Here is a 17015-nt window from a genome sequence, read left to right on the forward strand (position 1 = left end):
AAATAGCTGTTCTATTCTTAATGCACCAATTTCATATTATTATTAACATTCATGTGATTTATCCATATATATATAGATATAGATTTAGAAAATGTTTTTCTGAGCACCATGACTAAAGATAGGATATTAGATAGTGTTTTAACATATTACATACCAATAATAAACTCCTTTCTTCTCCATAATGTTTTTGAAATGCATCCCAAGAATTTACATAAGTTTTATACACAAAGTTTTCTTTGTAGATAAGCATCATATAAATTTCATTCATTAATTTATTTATTGTTCATTCATTCTGTACACTGCAGTTTGGTGATGGATTTTGTTTGACATCCATTAGTTCATCCGTTATTCATTCATTCATTCATTCATTCAATTTCTCTTTCATCCATCCATTAATTCCTTCATTTGTTCATTAATTTTCAATACTGCAGTTTGGTGATTGATTTTGTTTGACATCCATTTGCTCATCTTTCATTCATTCATTCATTTTATTCATCCATCCATTCATTAATTAATTTGTTCATTCATTCTCAACTGCATTTTAGTGATGGATTTCGTTTGACTCATCTTTTATTCATTCATTCATTGTTTCATTCATTTGATCAATTCATTTAGCCATCCATCCATCCATCCATCCATCCATCCATCCATCCATCCATTCATTTGTTTATTAATTCTCAACACTGCAGTTTGGTGATGGATTTCATTTATTCTTTTATTCATTCATGAATTTTTCATTTTTCATTCATCCATTAATTAATTAATTTATTCATTCATTCATTCTCAACATTAATTTTTTTCATCCATTGTTAATTTATTCATTCATCATGCCAGTACCTAGCTAGTACATTTAAAGATGAATCATCTTAGGAATGAACTGGACGCCACATGCTTATTATCAAAGAAGTCATACATAACAGGCTTGTTGCTGGAACTAAACCAAGTATATACAGAACAAAGTGTCAACGGTTCTCTTACACAGCACAACAAAACCACAAAGCCTCTTGCCCGTTTTAATTCTCCTGCTACTCTCTACTAAACCAGCTTATTGTTTTGCAGTAAGAAGTGTTACCTCAAATCCCATGTGGAATTAAGAGCAATAACTTTCCTGTTCAGTAACCCAATTGATGTTTGCTTCCTTGGGAAGGAGAGCTTAAATTAATGAAGGCTTTCCCGTGTTTTCTTTTACCTGACTTTTCTGCAGCTCACAAATATTACGTCTTTATCTCATTAATATTTGATAGTACAGTTGTGAAATGACGACAATCGTCCTAATAGCTTGCATGCTAAAACGAACGTCATATAACCGTAAATAAGTGTGTTGAGTGTGTCATTAAATAAAACAGTTTCATTTATTTACTTCCTGCTAAAACGATATCAAACTGAAATGTTAACAAGTTTGTCATTTGTTGTCGTAACCATTTAGGGTTATTCCAGATTTAGGTGGGTGGGAGTGGAAAGCATGAGTGATTTATTTGGGGAGTGTGGTTAATGGCTACTGAATCGCAAGAAGTGTTTTAAAATGTAAATAAAGCCATTGTTTTTCAATTTATTCTTTTGATGTTTGATATTGGAAATATATTTAAATGCTCACTTCCCACCCATCTCATTAATGTTTATTTGAACATGGTAGATATAGTTGTTATTTAGGCTTCATACGGGTCATGAAAATTCTGGAAAGTCGTGAAATGTTTAAGTGTTACTTTCCTGGTCAGGAAAGTCATGGAATATTGAGTTGCATCATGGAAAATGAAAATGGGTTGATCATTAACTTTTATCCTATTTAAAATAATGTAAGAAAAGATAAAACAAAATAATTTTTAATCACATCACAACATTGTGTAATAATGTTAGATCATGATCATTAAAAACAGTTTTGGAAAATACCTTTAAAAAGTCATTGAAAGTTATGGTATTTGACTGATGACAAAATATATGAATCCTGCTTATATTTATCTATCTGATAAAAAAAAAAACTCTGATAACCAGTTTTATTTTATTTTTGAATGAACAGTTCCAAATCCAGTCCCAAAATAAATAAAACTAGTTATTTAAGATTTTTATTTTATGAACATGAATACTCATGTAAAACAAACAATAAGCCAGTATGACAATTTTCTGTGATTTAATTATAAAACTTTACATTTCAGTTGAATGGAGTTTCGTTGAGAACTTCATGAGTTTGGCAGGGGAGGCAACTCTTGAGGATGTGAGGCAGCTAGCGTATGAGATAAAGCGGCTGCACAAGGGTGAGGCGTACTTCGTGAGAATGGCTGCATGGAACATGAAGGGTTACAGTGAATACATGCCAAGCAATCCACCATATGCAGTTCCATCTAGTAAGAATAACTTTATTTCTTAAATATATATTACAGTTTTAAAGCTCATGACAAGTGAAAATTATATCACTCTGGACATATAATTTGATAATAACTAATAACTGGTATAATATCCTCTATATATACCATCCCGATCCATCTCCTACACATATTCTCTCTGTCTCTCTCTGTCTCTGTCTCTTGTCTCTCTCTCTCTCTCTCTCTCTCTCTCTGTCTGTGTTTCTCTCTTCTCTCTCACTCCCCTCTTTCTCTCTGTGTCTGTCTGTCTCTCTCTCTCTCTTCCCCTCAAAAGATTTCTAAAGTTATTGTCTTCTGTTTTGCAGACTGGCGAGACATTGAAGGGGTGTCGTCTCGTACCGATGGTAAAGTGCAGTCTCTACAGACTTTGTTTCAGCAGGTCAAGCAGTGTCGGCCAGCTGATGCCTCGGAAATCAGAGGTTGGTTTGTACTTTGGTCAAACAAAATTTACTACCAATACATACTATTGGGTACTGAATTGGTCAGCAGGTGCTGCAGGCCTGTATTTAGACTTAGTACCACTGAGGTAAAATAAATTTCTTGTGATATCACTGAGATGATAAAAGTAGAAGCCATCCATTCATTATTGTGGAAGAAATTTGTTTATTTCTTACAGAATTGAAAGTGGTTAATGAGTTGATATAGTATATAAGCATTCTTTTGACTGAGACAAAATTTCACATTCAGCCAAATTTTCAGGGTAGAATTTCCTATTTGCAACTGTTTTTTGGTTTCCATTATGATGCATAAATTACAAAATGTTTTCAACTTGATATAAGGAAAAAAATTGGATTAGTGTATAGGATGGTTTTGTTTATCAGTGTGTGCAGTTCTTATGCCTCAGTCTGAAGTGATTTGTTAGCTAGTTCAGTCTGAACAGGTTTTTTAGCTGGCTCCCCAGGATTTGGAGAAGTCCTATATAAACTGTTTTTAAAACTGATTATTACATTTTGAATTTGTTTGCTGCAAATTAATATGTTTGTTATATTGATGTTATTGTACAATTTTCTGTTGAAAATAAATTGTTTTTATAGATTTGTCTGAGATTAATGTGTATGTATTGTGTGTTGTAGAATCTCCTCTACGACAGTGTGATTCACCGCTACAGAGGAAGCGCATGAGTATCAAAAATCTCTTCATATCAACTCCAAAATTCCAGAAATCCTTAAAACGGTGAGTGTAATAAGTAGTGACCTGTTATAAAGGATTGGCAGAGAACTTGCAATTTGAAATTTATTAAGTTAATAACAACTATTTTGTCAAACTTGAAAATCAATTTGTTAGTACTTTTGTTTTTTCTTTTCTTTTAATGTTATTAAAAAAATAATAAATTATATTTTAAATGATTGAGTAAGGGCTATTGTTTTTTAAAGGAATACATACAGTAGTAAAATTCATGAAAATGTCATTTCAATCAATTAATGAAATAATTTAAAACATTTCATCCATGAATCTGTTTTCAGTGGTGTGTACATCGCATGTTTGTTGTAAAATGAAGTAGTGGAATAATTTATTTATAAAAACATTTCATCCATGAATCTGTTTTCAGTGGTGTGTACATCGTATGTTTGTTGTAAAATGAAGTAGTGGAATAATTTATTTATAAAAACATTTCATCCATGAATCTGTTTTCAGTGGCATGTACATATGTTTGTTGTACAATGAAGTAGTGGAATAATATGTTAATAAAGTTTCATCCATGAATCTGTTTTCAGTGGCGTGTACATAGCGTGTTTGTTGTACAACGGGGACCGAGTGCTAGTGACGTCGGAGGAACAGCTGCCGATCGTGGAGGTGGACGAGAACTTCTCCGGAACGTCCATCCAGTCCGAACTCTACTGGATCATGAAGGTCAGTCCTCGTCGCTAATACACAGATGTTTCTTTTCAATCAAATCTAGGAGAATGAAAAATTGAACTGCTTTTTGCGAGGATAATGTTATCAGAGGAAAAAACTAAACTGCAAGAATTACATATTTGTGAAAAACGTGCAGTTTTTGTTTACCTGTAATTTTTATATTGGTTTGGGCAGGACGTAGCCCAGTGGTAAAGCACTCGCTTGATGTGCAGTTGGTCTAGAATCAATCCCCATCGGTGGGCCCATTGGGCTATTTCTCGTTCCAGCCAGTGCGTCACGACTGGTATATCAAAAGCTGTGATATATGCTATCCTGTCTGTGGGATGGTGTATATAAAAGATCCCTTGGTGCTGATCGAAATGAGTAGCCTATGAAGTAGCGACAGTGGGTGTCCTCTCTCTATATCTGTGTGGTCCTTAACCATATGTCCGACACCATATAACTGTAAATAAAATGTGATGAGTGCATTGTTAAATAAAAAAATTCCTTCCTTCCTTACATTGGTTGTGTTATCACTAGGTAAGTATGAATAATAATGAAAATTGGAAACATTTTCTAATGTTACGCCAGATTGGATTGAAGTAGATAATTATAGTATACTGTATTTGTGTTGTCTGATAAGAGAGTAGCAAGAATAAATGATAAAAGTGTTTGTTTATGATCGTTGTGTCTGTTGTCAGATTGCCAGTACGTGGGACGACGTGAAGTCACTGCGGCGCGACATGGACAAGAGCAGCAGTGCCGGCGTCGTTCACTTCCGTAACAAACTTCTACAGGCAGCATCCCTACTACAGGTACTGGTCACACACATACAACATGCTTCTTCTTTTTTTTGTCTTTAACACCCATACAAGATATTTTCATTTCTCTTAGTCTCTTTCTTCCATCAGAGTTCTGTTAGGACTGATGCAGAATGTCTTAGTTGAGCTACATTCTTTGATCAAGTGTCCTAATACATGTTTTGAAATATGTAGAGTCAAGAAACGTAGATTCTGTTCAAATAAACAAATATATATTCATAGATACTATAAATACAAGTCTCAAATCAACCATACAGCAGTTAATGATGAAGCCTAATAACCCATTTTGTTTGTTTGAATTAATATATAAATTGTTTGTGATTTTAATTAATATCATATTTATTTCATATTTCAATTAATATCTTATTTGTTTATTATTTTGATTAATATCTTGTTATTTAAATTAATATTTTGTTTGTTATTTAAATTAATCTATTTCTGTTTACAGAATTCTCTGGGTATCCATGACCTGGGTCAGTTCTACCACAAGCCCTTGAAGGACTCGAATGGCAGTATTGTTCTAGTCACGGTGAACCACGTTCACGACACAAAGTTCATCGCCCTTGGCTCAAGCAAGTGGGTGTCCATCGGGAAGCTGGCCCGGCGGCTGTCACTGGCAGGAACAGACACGGGGGTGGCCAGCACCATGCTCATACAAAGCATTCCAGTAAGTTTTATAATTCAACTACTTGACAGAATTAGGGGTTTTGTTTAGAGAAATACAAAATATTAATGAGAACTGATGCTTATCCAAAGCATTTCAGTAAGTTTTCTAATTTAACTGCAGGACATAATTTTGTTTTCAGAGAAATACAAAATAATATGCATGTCTAACATTCTTACTAACAAGTGATACGTATCCAAAGTATTTCAGTGAGATCTCTAAAAACATTACAGAGAGAGAGAGAGTGAGGGGAGGGGAGGAGAGAGAGAGTTTCTCACAAACTATAAATCCTAGATCAGTGAAACTTTGTTTATAGTTGCACCTATGGATGTTCATCAGTGTGCTGAAAACATTTATGGTAGGCGAGACATTTAATTCTGCAGAATTCTTATTTTTGCCTACAATCGGTTACGTATATGATAATGTTATTGTAGGAGATGATAGTACACCACCAGGTGAGCAGCATATCACTGCCTCACGGGCTCTACCTACTAACCGTTACATATGTTATGTTGTTGTTATAGGAGATGATCGTACACCACTAGGTGAGCAGCATATCACTGCCTCACGGACTCTACCTACTAACCGTTACATATGTTATGTTGTTGTTATAGGAGATGATCGTACACCACTAGGTGAGCAGCATATCACTGCCTCACGGACTCTACCTCGGCTACCTGTTACATATGCACTGCACTTGTTATAGGAGATGATCGTACACCACTAGGTGAGCAGCATATCACTGCCTCAATGACTCTACCTACTACTGTCAAGGTTGTTGTTATAGGAGATGATCGTACACCACTAGGTGAGCAGCATATCACTGCCTCAGGACTCTAAAACTAAACGTTACTCTGATTTTGTGGTGTTATAGGAGATGATCGTACACCACTAGGTGAGCAGCATATCACTGCCTCACGGACTCTACCTACTAACCGTTACATATGTTATGTTGTTGTTATAGGAGATGATAGTACACCACTAGGTGAGCAGCATATCACTGCCTCACGGACTCTACCTACTAACTGTTACATATGTTATGTTGTTGTTATAGGAGATGATCGTGCACCATCAGGTGAGCAGCATCTCCCTGCCTCATGGTCTCTACCTCGGCTACCTGAAGCTGCACTGCACTGTGGAGAACATCAACGTTCTCGTCCAGCAGAAAACACCAAATGTTCTACCACACGTCAAGGTCCGCGACTGGTCCAACGTGTCCAGGTAAAAATATAACTTTCCTCTGATTTTGTGGTTTTTAAAACTATATAGCCATGTAAAGTTCAAGTAAGGTCTCTTGATGACACACATGTCAACTATATGGATTGAGGAGTAAATGGTTAGTTGTGAGTGAGAGAGAAAGTATTTGGATGTTGAAAACCGGGCTAAATGGTGAGTTGTTTGTGAGAGAGAAAGTATTTGGATGTTGAAAACCGGGCTAAATGGTGAGTTGTTTGTGAGAGAGAAAGTATTTGGATGTTGAAAACAGGGCTAAATGGTTAGTTGTTTGTGAGAGAGAAAGTATTTGGATGTTGAAAACCGGGCTAAATGGTGAGTTGTTTGTGAGAGAGAAAGTATTTGGATGTTGAAAACAGGGCTAAATGGTTAGTCGTTAATTAGATAGTGTTGAATGTAGTGGTCTTACACCTCTCCATTGAGCTGTTAAAACTCACACTGGGTGGGAGCCAATACAGAGGTTTTAACTCTGTACCTACTAGACTTGAGACCGATGATTTATTCAATATGGCACCGAAGCAATGTAAGCAATAAGTGCTGTGTTGTGGGGTCAACTTGGAACATATTTGCATAATAATTTCATTATCCTTTTTGTAGGCATAATATCTTTATTACTTTTCTGATTGTAACAGCAGCGACGGTGTCAACTTTTGCATTAAAGTTCAATTAAATGTTCATGTTTAGATCAGTTTCTGATAAACTATAAATCCTAGGTCCAGGAAACTTGGTTTATAGTTACACCTATGGATGTTCATCACAGTGAGCTGAAACTTGGTTTATAGTTGCACCTATGGATGTTCATCACTGTCCACTGAAAATATTTTATGGTACATGAGCCATTTAATTCGGCAAAATTCTTGTTTTCTATTACAGTGAGCAAATATCTTTCTTTCTTTTTTTACCAGAGAAGAATGGCAATACATTCTGAGTTTAAACAGAGATGAAGCATGCTCAGTTGACCCACCTCTGAAAGAATTCCATGCAGCCATTGGTAAAGCTTGCAGACGACTCCTGGATATGCTAGGTAAAACAATTATCTTATTTACAGTACATTGATAATAACTAGTTAATGACGTAGGACATCAGCTTTATCCTGTGAAGGTACGTCATTAACTAATTATTATTTTTATCGTGCAGTCCATAAAATTATGGGGAAAAGCTATTTAAGCGATTTTGTAATGTATCTACCAGTATGCATGTGATGTCATGTGTGTGACGTCAAAAGTCCTAATCTGCTAGTATAAGTTGATGACTTCGCTTTAATTGGTCATCTTAATTGGCCAATAGAAACAGTGGTTACAGGATAAAACTAGTTAAACAGTCACCTCTTCTTTAAAATCATTTTAATGCATCTTGTTTTGCATTAAGAGGATGCCCATTTTAAACCTCTTCAGATAGTTGGTAATAAAAATTTGAGTGTATACACAATAAGAATATTTTATATGTTGCAAGGGAAAAGAAAAAGCCTAGATTAAAGATTATTAATTGTTAACATTGAAGGGGAATAACTGTGACTAACCTTGTTTCATTGTATTCTGTAGTGGTGTCCCTTAGATGAAATACATTCTCAATGAATTGATGTATTCATATCTTATTTATTCACGTACTGGTATTATGATTTTGTCAATAGTTTTGCGGGTCATTGATCCACTTTATACAGAATCTAGATCAAACTTGTTGTTGCCAGTTTACACACCGCTGCATCATTCAAAACATTGCGATAAGCCTTTCCCAATAGACGACTGCTATGAATGTTTTAGAACTTTAGGCTAGAAACTTGTATACAACAGTAATCAATTTACTCGCCTTGAAATACATTTTGAGACATAGCTATTTTAATCAGACAGCATTGAGTTTGTCGGTGAATGGATGTCAACTCAGTCTTGTCTATCATGGGTCAGTGGTGCGAGTGCCCTAATAAAACGTTAGTGTGTATTTGATTCATTGACAACACCACAGTGGTTTTAAAGGCAGATATTTTTAACTCTTGGTTAGCCAAGTATTTTATGAGTAGACAAATGTGTGATGTCTATGAGAATATAAATATCAATTTTGAAGCACAAATATTGAATTAAATTTAAAACTTAAATCAAATAAAATAAAATAAAAAATTGCATGGTGACTGGTTTTTAAGTGGAGTCACTTAAATGTAACATTTAAAAATACTTTATAAGCAGTGATTTTCATCCCCCATGTGCCCTTTTAGATTTTAATTCTTGCATGCATGCACCCACACCACACACAGACAGACACACAACACCCCCCCCCCCCCCACACACACACCACACCCACCCATATAGACAGACACACACTTCACACAAACAAACACACACACATACACACAGGCAGACAGACAGACACACACAGACAGACAGATCATTTAAAATTCCAGATGTATTAATTTGATGATGTACATTCCCTTTCTAGAAAAATCCTTGATCGACTCCTGTTTTTGGTTTTTTAGACTTGTATGAAACCAACCTAACAATCGTACTATTGTTTTGATGTGCCCACCGATTGTTATCGGGTACTGGGGTTCTTTCCTAGGTACAGGAAAACTCTCAATTCAAGGACATTCAGAGGGAGGGCATGTCAACCTAAGTTACATTAACCTGATTTTATTAAACAAGCATTGGAAATATTGTGGTTAGGAAATTAAGTCAGTGGGGGTTAATGGTTGTTTAGTATGCTTCTTATCATGACAAATATTTTATTAGCTGCTATTTTTATTGCAATAGCATGCTGTGAATTAAGTAGGTTTTTATTATGTTATGACACATTATTTAAACCACAAAATTATGTTCATACAACTGGTGTTTTATTGCACCATTACTGGCTTGTACATTACAACTGGTGTTTTATTGCACCATTCCTGGCTTGTACATTACAACTGGTGTTTTATTGCACCATTCCTGGCTTGTACATTACAACTGGTGTTTTATTTCACCATTCCTGGCTTGTACATTACAACTGGTGTTTTATTGCACCATTCCTGGCTTGTACATTACAACTGGTGTTTTATTGCACCATTACTGGCTTGTACATTACAACTGGTGTTTTATTGCACCATTCCTGGCTTGTACATTACAACTGGTGTTTTATTGCACCATTCCTGGCTTGTACATTACAACTGGTGTTTTATTGCACCATTACTGGCTTGTACATTACAACTGGTGTTTTATTGCACCATTACTGGCTTGTACATTACAACTGGTGTTTTATTGCACCATTACTGGCTTGTACATTACAACTGGTGTTTTATTGCACCATTACTGGCTTGTACATTACAACTGGTGTTTTATTGCACCATTTCTGGCTTGTACATTACAACTGGTGTTTTATTGCACCATTCCAGGGTTGTATATTTCATCCTGTGACCACTGTTTCTATTGACAGATTATGATGACCAATAAAGAAAAGTTATAAACATATACATGTAGTAGCAGAATACGACTTTTGACGTCACTCATGTGATGTCACACACATAGCTACATTACAAAATCGCTCATTTGACCTCTAGGTCATTGTACAATATATCTGAAAAAAACAAACACAATAGCTTTTCCCTTAATTTCTATGGTCTGCAGGATAAAGATAATAACTAGTTAATGACGTAGGATATTGGCTTTATCCTGTTCAGGCCAAATAATAAATGTCTCATTCTTACCTTCACAGGATAAAGCCAGTATCCTACATCATTAACTACATGTAGTTATTCTCTATTTATCTGCATCATTCCTGGGTTATACATTATAACTGCACCATTCCTGGGTAAACATTATAACTGTCATGTACTGCACTGTTGGTGGTGTAATGTACTATAACATTGCACTGTTTGTGGTGTCATATACTATAACATTGCACTGTTGGTGGTGACATGTACTATAACATTGCCCTGTCGGTGATGTCATGTACTATAACATTGCCCTGTTGGTGGTGTCATATACTATAACTGCACTGTTGGTGGTGTCATGTACTATAACTGTACTGTTGGTGGCATCATGTAATATAACTGCACTGTTGGTGGCGTCATGTACTATAACTGCACTGTTGGTGGCGTCATGTACTATAACTGCACTGTTGGTGGCGTCATGTACTATAACTGCACTGTTGGTGGTGTCATGTACTATAACTGCACTGTCGGTGGTGTCATGTACTATAACTGCACTGTTGGTGGTGTCATGTACTATAGCTGGTTGTTTCATGCTAGGTTTGCCTCCAGGCAGTGACCACCGGCTGTATGACCTGGAAGTGATTGAGCTGAGTCCGGACATCTCGTTTATCCTGGTGCTGCCCCCTGCAGAAGACGTCTTCATCGTGCCGGGACAGACGGAGGAACTCACTGACAGACACAATCTGATATTCCTACCTGTACAGGTGTTCGAAATGAGTAAGTGACACAAATATAGGGCAGGATTTTTCATTGATGATCTGTTTTTTCCATTCTCTACTGATAATCAGGGTTTTTTCTATTCTCTACTGATAATGTTTTCTCTATTCTCTACTGATAATCTGTTTTCTCTATTCTGTTTTCTACATTCTCTACTAATCTGTTTTCTCTATTCTGTTTTCTTCATTCTCTACTAATAATCTGTTTTCTCTATTATCTTCTGATAATATGTTTTTCTATTCTCTACTGATAATCTGTTTTCTCTATTCTCTACTGATAATCTGTTTTCTCTATTGTCTACTGATAATCTTTATGTTCTACATGCAGATGATGAGATATGATTGCAGATCTGTAACTGTTTTGTTGTATTTCAGTTCACATGTCAACATACCAACAAACGTTCATCACACATTATTCTCGACTGTCATCCATACTCGAGATGGACATTAATTTGGCTCAGCAGGCTCAAAGACAGGTGGGTTAACTCAACTAAAGTTCATTTGTTGATTGATATTGTTTTATCATCTTGTAACAACATATTCTTCCAGCAAAATATGCACTGGAAGAAAACACTAAACTGAATTAACAAAAATATAGTTCTAACATTTTGGCTGATGATTCATGATTCATGATTCTATCATTATCTACATTATACTCATTGTTTATTTTCATTGTTTCTAATGAACCTTTGTTCTTTAATCTGGCCTATTGATTTTTCATCTACTGGATGTAATTTTTGTTAATATTTTATCATTTCCCTTTGATTGGAAATTTCTTGATATATAATATATCTGATTTGTTCAAACACATTTTTAGATATTGGTTAATATGTCTTTACTTAACTTTAATTGCAGGCGTTTTCTCCGGACGAAGTGAGTATCGCGAAGGACCGTGTTGATGTGATGATTCAGCTACAACAGCACCTCGACATGTTGTGGAAGAGTGTTCGGTGGGTGATGGACATCATCGCGTTTGCCAGGGATCGAAACATGCGTGGTGGGATCCCCATTAGCAAACTGATCTCCTCGGAGACCAGCGACACCCCGGAACTGAGCAGAAAATCAAAAATTCACGACAACAACAACTCATCATCCACATCGGCCATGTGCAATTCCAATGAAATCAGTGTTGGCAAGGACAACCGGAAAATAGCCAAATTCTACGACCCTAACGAGGAAACCTCGCCATCATCAACCGGACAAGCTGTTGATTCGGACGCCTCCGCTTCGAGTTCTCAACCGTCGTCGGGGGTTCTGAGGGTTTATGCAGCGTACGACTGTGGTCTGTCTAAAGGCATCAGCGTCAAGCTGAACGTGACGTTGAGGACTACAGCGAGAGATGTGATAAACCTGGTCGTACGACAGCTCAACAAGGCAGTTGTGACGCGTGGCAAGGAAGGACCGGTTTACAGCGAGGAGGAGTTGGACGATTTTTGTCTGGTCGCGGTCATAGGCGCGCGGGAGCGCATCCTTAGGGACGACTATCAACCTCTTCAGCTGCAGAACCCGTGGACTAAAGGCAGGCTGTACGTGAGGTTACGGAACAACCTCCTCGCAGCTATACAGCAGGGCCATGCCACAGCTGTTTAACCTGTGTGTGTAGGGATGACTCGTACATAGGCATATCTCTAATGTTCATTCATACATAGGCATATGTGGTGTGGGAGTGCATCAGTGTCTTCAAATGGCAGTTTAGCTGTTTAAGTAAATCTAGTGTTCATTCATACATGGGGATAACTCTAGTGTTCATTCATGCATAAGGATAACTAGTGTTCATTCATAGATAGAAATATTTCTTGTGTTCATTCATACATAGGGATAATTCTGATGTTCATTCATACATAGGATAACTAGTGTTCATTCATACATAGGGATATCTCTAGTGTTATTTATATATAATGATAACTAGTGTTCATTCATGCATAGGGATAATTCTAGTGTTCATTGATGCATAAGGATAATTCAAGTATTCATTCATACATAGAGATAGCTCTAGTATTCATTCATACATAGAGATAGCTCTAGTATTCATTCATACATAGAGATAGCTCTAGTATTCATTCATACATAGGGATAACTAGCCTTCACTTATAAATAGGAATACTGTAATTCTAGTGTTCATTCATAAATAGGAATAATTCTAGTGTTCATTCATAAATAGGGTTAATTCTAGTGTTCATTCAATAATAGATATAACTATCATTTATACTTTGGCAATGAGGAGTAAATGTAAGTGGGGTAATGGTATTTTTATCGTATGTATGGATAACTCTACTGTTCATAGATACATAGGGATAATTAATCTTCAGTCATGCACAGGGATAATACTAGTGTTCATTCATGCATAGGGATAACTCTAGTATTCATTCATGCATAGGGATAACTCTAGTGTTCATTCATGCATAGGGATAACTCTAGTGTTCATTCATGCATAGGGATAAATCTAGTCTTCATTCTTGCATAGGGATAACTCTGGTGTTCATTCATGCATAGCGATAACTCTGGTGTTCATTCATGCATAGGGATAACTAGTGTTCATTCATGCATAGGGATAACTCTAGTGTTCATTCATGCATAGGGATAACTCTAGTGTTCATTCATGCATAGGGAGATATTGTGCGGTGGCACAGTGGCACAGTGAGGGTTTGCTTTGATGTATGTATTGGTATCTTTTAGTGTCCATTCGTGTTTGAACATTTGGGTAAACATTGTCAACATTTTCACGTTGAAGATCAGGAATAAACTTAATTGTTGAATTTGTTGAAGCCAACATTTTGTCACCACCTCTTCAGAATAACTCCCATGCCCCTATGATTTCATACAGTATATCATCTGTAACTCCCATACCCCTATGATTTCATACAGTATATCATCTGTAACTCCCATACCCCTATGATTTCATACAGTATATCATCTGTAACTCCTATGTCCCTGTGTTCATACAATATCATCTGTAACTCTCATATCATTATGTCTTCATACAGTATCATCTGTAACTCCTATGTCCCTGTGTTCATACAATATCATCTGTAACTCTCATATCATTATGTCTTCATACAGTATCATCTGTAACTTCCATATACCTATGTGTTCATACCAAGTCAACTGTATCCACGTGTGTATGTAGTATGAATGTTTAGATGACAGTTGGAAGGAATACTTGTGGGATGGCTCTGTGATAGCTATAACATATATAATATCATGACAAACAACTGCTGTATAATGTGTTTTTTTACACAGTGTATAAAGTTGTCAGCATTCTAATAGTTTCAAAGGGAGGTAACCTTTAATTAGTCTGGTCATATGTAATGTTATAAGAGCATTCTGTGAATGGCTTTTGTGTATGGTTCCCATTGACTTGTCGCAGGTGTGTTTTGTTATTGTAGATAAACATGTGTGTATATACAGGAAATGATCTCAGTATTCTTAAGGTACATTAGTGCTATAAATATATGTATTTATTTAGATTTGTCTACTCTACAAGTGATAGGGATTACACTAGTTTAAGAACCGACTAGTGTTAAGTTATTATGAAAAATAGTCCACTTTTAACCTTTTACATCTAGAGCTTGCAAGATGATACATTTACATGATGTATGGTTCAGATTTTTTGTTTAATTCTTTTTATATATATACAGTCAAACTTCGATAACTCGATCTTGAAGGGGACGAGGAAATAGAGTTTCAGGGAGTTCGAGTTTTCGAAATTAATATGCAAGAATTCATATTTGAAACAGGAAGTAAATGATATAATGAATGTTGATGTATTTTGCAGATGTCAATACATGGCGGAAGGTAACTAACCAATAAAACACTGAATTCCAAATAACACTCAGTACATTTGTTTTTCACAAAATTATTTTAAATAAGAAAAATCAATAAAAAGCACTAATCACTAAGCCCTAAAATCAGGAACTAACATTTATAAAAAAGAAACAGCGCTAACAATCATTACAAGTGCTCTTTGAAGTTAACCAGACTGTGTCTGTAATTATGTATTATGTAGCGAGGCTCTCCACAATATACGAAGACCGACAACTAAACACAGGATCAGTTCATTCTGCTTAGTTGGCGATCTATTATTTTGTAATTATCACTGTAATCCTTGACAGCTCAGACCACCCAAGACAGGCGCGCTTCATCTGACTGACCTGATTAACATATCATCGTCTTTAAAATACTATTGGCAATAACAGTTTGATCAATCCACATGTGTCAAGGTTTAGAGGTGCATAATCTATTAAATTTTTATGGCGGGACCAAAGAATTAGGCTGAGAAATTGAGTTTATCGAGTGTTCGAAGTTTGAGTTTTTAAAGACCGTTATTACTAGTTTGTATAGCAATTCGGCCGGGACCGTCGCTTCAGGTTGAGAGATTGAAGGTGGAGTAATCGAAGTTTGACTGTATATTATATAAATCTCATATTATTTTTAAAAGTATAATTTAATTAATTTATGAATATGACTCTTATTTATTATCATGTTGATATTCATAAAATTAAATGGTCATTAAATATCACAAGAAAGGGAAATTATTTCACTTTTGGATAAAGAAAATAATAAATAATATCTTGTTTATTATCTTCAGTGAAACTTTTAGGTTATAAAATATTTGCAACACACCATAGTTCTGGATTTTAATTTAATAATATGTGTTAAGCCATGTTATAATTGCAAGCAAATCCCTCTCAAATATGTTTCCAGGCACTCATGTTTTATTTTTTATTTTTTATTAATTTTGTTTTATTATTACTTTTTTTCTGTTTAATATTTCAACTTTCTAAGGATTCACCCAAACCCTGAAGGTAAACCATCTTAATAATAACCATATGTAAACGAACACAACAAATAACAAAGTTCAACAAATGTTGCATAAAGACACTATAGCCCTCACACAAGCTTTGGCTAGTGCCCTATGTATTACAGTAAAAGATAATTTCCACTAGCCCAGACCAAAAATGTACTACCCGGGACTGTGGGCTAGTAGATTTGTCGAACCCTAAAATAATAACTGTACATTTGTCATAAAATCACTTAAAATATATCGTACATTACTGATGACTTTTGGAGAAGCTGATCTTAAAGAGTAGCAAGACATTGCCCAACTATTGTGCTCTTCTATTCGTTTAAAAGGCCATGTTTTTTCAGTCCTGTTATGATAGGAGTAACCTAAATGGTAGAAGTGGGTTTCTTCTCTTCCTGTACAGACTAAGTGTCACCTTTACAGTCAAACCTGCTCTAGTGACCATCTGTGTTCAGCAGCCACCTGTGTTAAGAGACCATATTTTGATACTCTAAATTCATCTCATATAGTATAAACTGACCTGTATTAAGCAGCCACCTCTCTTAAAGGGCCAGTTTTGATACTACCTTTAGTGGCTGCTTAACATAGCTTTCACTATACTCTCTTAGACACCTGCTAGTTGTTGATTAAAAAATGTGCTGGGGTGTTAATACTCAATATACATAATATATTCCCTTCTTTTCAGCATTCAAATCTCAGCATCCAGCCAGTGCACCACCACTGGTATATCAAAGGCTGTGGTATGTACTATCCTGTCTGGGATGGTGCATATAAAAGATCCCTTGCTGCTGATTGAAAAGAGTAGCCCATGAAGTGGCGACAGCAGTTTTCCTCTCTCAATATCTGTGTGGTCCTTAATAACTGTCTGATGCCATATAACTGTAAATACAATGTGTTGAGTGCGTCGTTAA

The 17015-nt window shown here is 35.8% G+C and overlaps 1 protein-coding gene across 1 annotated transcript in view; it reads left to right on the forward strand.

The window, feature by feature from the left end:
- Positions 1-16915, forward strand: part of LOC121379230 (ankyrin repeat and fibronectin type-III domain-containing protein 1-like) — a 43764-nt gene extending 26849 nt beyond the window's left edge. Inside the window, exons 8-18 of the mRNA XM_041507744.1 lie at positions 2151-2339; positions 2663-2784; positions 3448-3530; positions 4073-4208; positions 4895-5008; positions 5463-5681; positions 6733-6899; positions 7817-7935; positions 11122-11301; positions 11676-11776; positions 12156-16915. Of these exons, the coding sequence (XP_041363678.1) occupies positions 2151-2339; positions 2663-2784; positions 3448-3530; positions 4073-4208; positions 4895-5008; positions 5463-5681; positions 6733-6899; positions 7817-7935; positions 11122-11301; positions 11676-11776; positions 12156-12890 (2165 nt within the window). The 3' untranslated portion in view covers positions 12891-16915. The remainder of the gene's footprint in view (positions 1-2150; positions 2340-2662; positions 2785-3447; positions 3531-4072; positions 4209-4894; positions 5009-5462; positions 5682-6732; positions 6900-7816; positions 7936-11121; positions 11302-11675; positions 11777-12155) is intronic.
- The last annotated feature ends 100 nt before the right edge of the window (positions 16916-17015 follow it).

This window comes from Gigantopelta aegis, chromosome 8 (assembly GCF_016097555.1).
Source record: "Gigantopelta aegis isolate Gae_Host chromosome 8, Gae_host_genome, whole genome shotgun sequence".
NCBI lineage: Eukaryota > Metazoa > Mollusca > Gastropoda > Neomphalida > Peltospiridae > Gigantopelta > Gigantopelta aegis.